General features: G+C 52.6%; 1 protein-coding gene across 1 annotated transcript; it reads right to left on the reverse strand.

The window, feature by feature from the left end:
- Positions 1–15: 15 nt before the first annotated feature.
- LOC123948467 (alpha-(1,3)-fucosyltransferase 4-like) lies at positions 16–1,776 on the reverse strand. Its single transcript, XM_046015613.1, has one exon. The coding sequence runs from the start codon at positions 1,629–1,631 to the stop codon at positions 168–170; it is 1,464 nt and encodes a 487-aa protein (XP_045871569.1). The 5' UTR covers positions 1,632–1,776; the 3' UTR covers positions 16–167.
- Positions 1,777–6,704: the final 4,928 nt, after the last annotated feature.

Consider the following 6,704-nt stretch of genomic DNA (forward strand, 5'->3'; position numbering starts at 1 on the left):
TTGCGCTAATACTGATTGGCCATACGGAAACTACCATTTCCCCAAAGAGTGCAAATGGGTGTTTGGAAAACTCCATCCCATGATTCAGGAGTTCAGGAGATGCACAGCTGAGGCTCAAAAAGCTGCCGATCTGACCTCCCCAGGGATACACGCACAGGAGAGTGGCCTCACCGCTCAAACCAGCGAGCCAAGTTGCGTATGCTCTTGGGCCGGTCCCCGGCGGTCTGCACAGCCTGGCAGGCTCGGCACCAGGGCTCGTCCCAGAAGGAGGTGATGTGCACGGCGTAGCTCCGGCGCCAGTTGAAGTAGCGACGGTAGACTGCCGGGTTTCGGTCGAGGAAGAGCAGGTAGGCAGCCAGGGAGGAGGCACTAGGGAAGTCATCCACGTGGATGAAAGCACCGCGGGGCACGAAGCGCTCGTAGTTGGCACGGTCAGGGCCCAGCACCACCGGCACGGTCCCGGTCAGCAGCGCGTTGCGCCAGAACTTCTCGGTGATGTAATCGAGGTGCTGCGAGTTCTCGAAGGCCAGGTAGAACTTGTAGCGGGCCACCGTGTGCAGGAGACCGGCGTCCGGCACCGGCCGCCCAGGCCCACTGCGGCCAAACACGTCCACCGCCACGTGCTGGCTCAGCTGGTGGTAGTAGCGGACCCGCGCCTGGCGCTCGTCCCAGTTGCTCACCACCCAGGACACCAGCCCCCGTTTCCGGGCGAGCGGCGGGCCCAGGCCCAGGGGCTGGTCGCTGGGATGGGCCCTGGGGTAGAGGAAGCCGTAAGGCACGAAGATGTCCGAGTCGGCCCGGTAGGAGAGGGTCCAGTTGAAGAGGTTACCCGCCAGGCTGCGCAAGCCTGGGGAGTGGGAAGGCGACTCGAAGTTCATCCACACCCAGCGCTGGCCTGGGGGCCTGAGGCCCGAGGTGGCCAGGACTTCGGCCGCGGCCGCCGCCTGGTCGTCCAACACCCGCAACTGAAGCTCCTCCGTCCCGCGCGCCGGGACGCCCCAGGGCGGGGGCCAGTCGGGGGGGCCCTTTACGAGGTCCCGGTGGTGGAAGAGCACCGCCTGGGCCTCCGCATAGGCCGCTCGGTCGGTGAGCAGGCGGCAGCCGCTGATGTTGAAGCGCAGCCAGCAGTCCGGGGGCTGCCGCGCGCCGCTGTCGCGCCCCGCGAAGGGTTCCCACCACAGCAGCACGCCCACCGGCCTTGGCGGGGCGGGGGATGCCCAGGGCAGCGGCGGCAGCCGAGTCCAGCAGGAGTAGGCTGCCAGAGCGGTGCACAGCAGGCCGGCGGCCAGCGCCAAAGCGCCCCGCGGAAGCCCCCGGCCTCGGCGCCGCCCGAAGCCCCGACCCGCCGCCCGGCCCCACGGCGCCCCCATGGCGCGCGCAGGAACTGCCGCCGCCTGTCGCCCAGCGTCCGCCGGCGGAGAGCGGCGGAACCAGCTCTCATGCTGCCGCCGCGGCTCCAGCCGTCGTTGCCGCTCGCCACTGGCCCTGGGGCGGGAGAGGGCGGTCCCGGAATCCCGAGGCTCGCGGGTCTGGCTCTCCTCCCCGCGAGTTCCCGCAGGGCGCGCCGCCGGGGCGAGGTGAGCCGTCAGGGCAGACCAGGAGGGCGCCGCCCCGTCCCTCCCCTCCACCATGCCCCCAGCCGGACCCGCGCGGCTGCCGCGGGCCCTTCCTGCCGCGCCTCCGCCCGCCTCACCCTGTCCGGGGCTCCCGGACGCCCAGCTGCGCGGCCCAGGCCGCTCACCCGCTCCTCGGGATCCCGCCTCCCCGGGTCCCGGGCCTTTCTGCGCGCGACCAGCACTCCGGCCTTGAGCCGGGGCCTGCCCGCGGCTCTCTCCCAGCTGAGCCCCGGCTTTCAGTCGCGGTGGCCTGCACCCTCGCCTTGCAGAGGGGGGACTCGGTTCATCGCTGGACTCGGTTCATCGCTGGGCGCGTGCGGAGAGCCGCAAAGCAGGCGCGGGTTCCTGGGGAAGGAAGGCCGGGGGTGCCGAGACCCCGGGGGGGGGGGGGGGCGGGGACGGAAGATCGGGTGCTCTTCCTTCCTCACCGCCCTGCTGTGGCCAGCGACGCCTGCTGGAGGGAGGGAGCCCGAGAGGCCGCGGGGACGTGCGGGCTGAGGCGCGGCCACCGTGGCGGTGACCATGACCTCGCGACCCTCGGAGACCGGCCGGCAGCGCGACCCACAGAGCGGTAGTGCATTTTGTGAAACCAAGTTTCCAGGGAGGATAGTTAAACCCTGATGTCACAAGAACGTTTCCTTTGCCTGCCTCCCGAGGAGAGGATCGGAAGAATAAAACATTTTCTGAGCAATCGAAACATTCTTTTCCCTCCCTCCGCCTCGAAATACTTCTGACTGCTAGCCCATAGCATTCTTTGTATGGGGATAGGAGAACTCATAAGCCAAAGATAAAGGTATGGCCCTTGTGGCCTTGTGCTCAAGGCACTTCCTGCCTATTCAGTGAAAGGAATGAATGAACAGCACTATTCATTTGTCTAAGCACGGAAGAAACGACCGAATTTCTGTACTCATGAAGATCACACAGAACACTCTGGTCTACCGCCATACCACCCTGAACGCGCCCGATCTGGTCTGATCTCGGAAGCTAAGCAGGGTCGGGCCTGGTTAGTACTTGGATGGGCGAACACTCTGGACTGTAAAATGATGGCCAGGATAATTACGACAGCACCCAAGTTTAGGATGTAAAAGATAAGGATCTCAATTCCTCCTGCATCAGTGAGTCCCAACCCAGGCATCCACTTCTACAGTCACTTGAGCAGTTTTTTCCCCTACAGCTTGAATTTGGATTTCTGGGTTTATTATTTTTTTTTAAGATTTTATTTATTTATTTGACAGACAGAGATCACAAGCAGGCAGAGAGGCAGGCAGAGAGAGAGAGAGGAGGAAGCAGGCTCCCTACAGAGCAAAGAGCCCGATGTGGGGCTCGATCCCAGGACCATGGGATCATGACCTGAGCCGAAGGCAGAGGCTTTAACCCACTGAGCCACCCAGGGGCCCGGATTTCTGGGTTTAGACCCAGAATTTAGGCCTTCACTTAAGTTATTAAACTCTTATTCAGTGAAATTCCAATAGGCCATAGGTGGGCTGCTGACCTAAGGAGAGGTGGCAGCTGGGAGAGAACTTGTAGTAGAACACAGCTGTGCATGGTGGTTCCCCCAGCCCAGTGTCATATTAAGTTATAGGATGTTAGGAGAAATAGATTTGCTGAGAATGGGGCCAGCCTGTCAGGTGTTATTGATGCTATGCATACAGAAGATAAACCTGGATTTGCCATTAGAATTTCCTAGGAAGAACTTTCTCATTAAAAGTCAGGTACAGATTGTAGGGGCACCTGGGTGGCACAGTGGGTTAAGCATCAGACTCCTGGTTTGAACTCAGGTCCCTGATCTCAGGGTTGTGATTTCAGGGCCTTGAGATCCAGCCCTCCCCAACCCCTCCCCCCTACACACACACCCAGATGGGCTTTGGGCTCAGCTGGGAGTCTGCTTAAGACTGTATCTCCCTCTCCCTTTGCCCCCTCCCCCCCACAAATAAATAGTAAATCTTTTTTAAAAAATCAAGTACAGATTGTGAAAGCTTCTATAAAGATGGTTTCATGTGCCTTGCCTCCTGGCCCACAGTGACAGTTTTAACTGTACCCATCAATGTAGTGACCCTTTCTTACACACTAAAACCTTACTTGTGTGTTTTGTTTTTTTAATTTCACAGAATCATTTTCAAGCTACTTAAGCCAATTGTCATTGAAATTAGGAATTTCACTTCTACTCTTACACTTTTAATAAAACAAAACAAAACAAAACAAAACAAAACAAAACCAGGGCACCTAGGTGGCTCAGTCAGTTAAGTGTCTGCCTTCAGATCAGGTCATGATCCCAGCATCCTGGGGAGAGCTTCTCCCTCTCCCGCTCCCCCTGCTTGTGTTCTCTCTCTTTCCTTTTCTGTCAAACTCTATTGTCAGAGTCATCTCAAGAACATCAGTTTCCATTGTCTCTACTTATCTTGGTAGGGTGAAGGATACAACTCTCTGTTTAGTCTTATCTTGATGTTAAGGGAAGGGATACCTAGAAGAGGGTATAGTTGGATTGATAAAAACCCATCATGACTTCTCTACAACCAAGTGATTCATTTACTCCCTGGGTCATGGTTTGCTCTTATTTTAAAGGAATAGAGTATTCGGGCGCCTGGGTGGCTCAGTGGTTTAAGCCGCTGCCTTCGGCTCAGGTCATGATCTCAAGGTCCTGGGATCGAGTCCCGCATCAGGCTCTCTGCTTGGCAGGGAGCCTGCTTCCCTCTCACTCTCTGCCTGCCTCTCTGCCTACTTGTGATCTCTCTCTGTCAAATAAATAAATAAAATCTTTTTTTAAAAAAAAGGAATAGAGTATTCTTATTTATTTATGTAACCAGTTGGGAAACTGGAATAAAAAATACTATTTCTACCTTCAAGAATCTGAAACAGAGGGAAGGAATCCTAGAAGGCTTTGAGAAGGTGGCTCCTGGAGTAATTAGGGTCCATTAAAATCAGGAAGCGGGCTGAAATGTTAGAAGAAGGGGCAGCATACCAACGGCCAGACAGTGAGGATGAGGATGGTTGGTTAGAAGTCACTACAGTTTAGTTTGGCTAAGGAGATGGGGGTTTTCGCCTGAAGGCTGGAGAGAGTCTTCAAAAGGCTTTAACAAAGGAAGGGAGCAATTAATGGGATTAGTATTTGTACAAGCTCACTGTGAGGGGTGCCCAGTATTTGGAAGTTGACATAAGATAGGCTTTGGTGTGCTAGCCCTGTTTATTGACAGACACACTGGTTAATGGGTGTGTTCTATTGAGTAAATTCATTAAACTGTAGACTTACATATGTATCTTTGTGTCTGTATCTTACACTTTAGTAAAATGTTTTGGGTTTGGGGTTTTTGTTTTTGTTTTTTTTTTGTAAATTTTTTTTAAAGATTTTATTTATTTATTTTTTTAACAGACACGGATCACAAGTAGGCAGAGAGGCAGGCAGAGAGAGAGGAGAAAGCAGGCTCCCTACAGAGCAAGGAGCCCGATGTGGGGCTCGATCCCAGGACCCTGGGATCATGACCTGAGCCGAAGGCAGAGGCTTTAACCCACTGAGCCACCCAGGTGCCCCTAGTAAAATGTTTCTAAGTTAAAAAAAAAAATCATTCTTTCATCAGTAAAGGATGAATTGGGTATTAGGGACCAGGATAAGAGCAGAAATATCTAATCCACTTGGAAACTTGTTGCTATAATTCAGATATGAAACAAAATGCCTGAACTAAAATAGTAGATGGGAGAATGAGATTAGATTAAAACTAAAGGAGAACAAAGATAGCTAAGAGGCCAGGCCTTTTCCTCAGGAAGACTTCCCATATGCACAAATCTAGGGAAGATTCCATGACCCTCTTATATGCTCCATATATATGCATCTCCCAGAATACCATGGGGGCAGGGATCACATTTCATTCATAACTCCATCCCTAGCACAGAACCAGGCATGGAGTAGTATCCATCATCTCAATGAATTCTTGTTGAATGAATGAGGGCTCATATTGCTGAAATAATCTGTTGGTATCTCTCTTGGTATCTTACAACAATCTGTTGGTATCTAACACCCTAGAAAGGGTGTAAATATCAGGAAAAAAATGGCGACATGAATTATTTGAACTTCTATCCAAAACTGGGCACAAACTGCCACATATGAATCTACACTTCAGATTGAATTTACGTTTTGGAAGCATAAGGATCTTGGCCTGCACTTAACTTAGAGTATGCAACTTGCCTATAATGCGACCAGGTTCTAACTTCTTTCCACAACTGGGAACACACAGCCACATATGAATCTTCACTAAAGATCGAGTTTACGTTTTGGAAGCATAAGGGTCTTGGTGTGCACTTAACTTAGAGTATGCAACTTGCCTATAGTGCGCCCAGGTTCTAACTTCTTTCCACAACTGGGAAAAAACTGCCATTTTTGAATCTTCATTTTAAGATCGCGTTTACGTTTTGGAAGCATAAGCGTCTTTGTGTGCCCTTAACTCAGAGTATCCAACAAGCTTGTAGCGGCCCTTGGTCTAAATTCTTTCCTTAACTGGAAACATACTGCCACTTATGAGACTTAACCTTAAGTGCGATTATATGCTTTGGAAGCATAAGGGACTGGATGTGCACTTAACTCAGAGTATCCAACTGGCTTATAGTCTGCCCTTGTTCTAAGTTCTTTCCTGAACTGGGAACACACGGCTGCATAGGCCTCTTCGCCTTAAGAGCGTTTATAAGCTTTGGAAGCCTAAGGGCCTTAGCCTGCATTTTACTTAGAGCTTCCAACTTGCTTATAGTCCACCTTTGTTCTAAGTTCTTTCCTGAACTGCGAACACACTGCCACTAATGAGACTTCACCTTAAGAGCGATGATACGTTTTGGAAGTTTAAGGGACATGGTGTGCCCTTCCTTCAGAGTATCCAACGTGCCTCCAGTCTGTCCTTGTTCTAACTTCTTTCCTCAACTGGGAAAACAATGCCAGAATGGGTTTTCGTATTCAGCGGGATTTTACATTCTGGAAGCAGAAGCGCATTGGCGAGCACTTAACTCAGAGTTTCCAACCTGCCTAGAGTCCGCCCTTGTTCTAACATCTCTCCTCAACTGGGAAAACACTGCCATTTAGGAGTGTTCGTCTTCAGGGCGTTTGTAGGT

The sequence above is a fragment of the Meles meles genome, chromosome 8 (genome assembly GCF_922984935.1).
Source record: "Meles meles chromosome 8, mMelMel3.1 paternal haplotype, whole genome shotgun sequence".
Lineage (NCBI taxonomy): Eukaryota > Metazoa > Chordata > Mammalia > Carnivora > Mustelidae > Meles > Meles meles.

Coding starts and splice junctions, on each gene's coding strand:
- LOC123948467 (XM_046015613.1), bottom strand. CDS start 1,631: ATGGTGGAGGGGAGGGACGGGGCGGCGCCCTCCTGGTCTGCCCTGACG.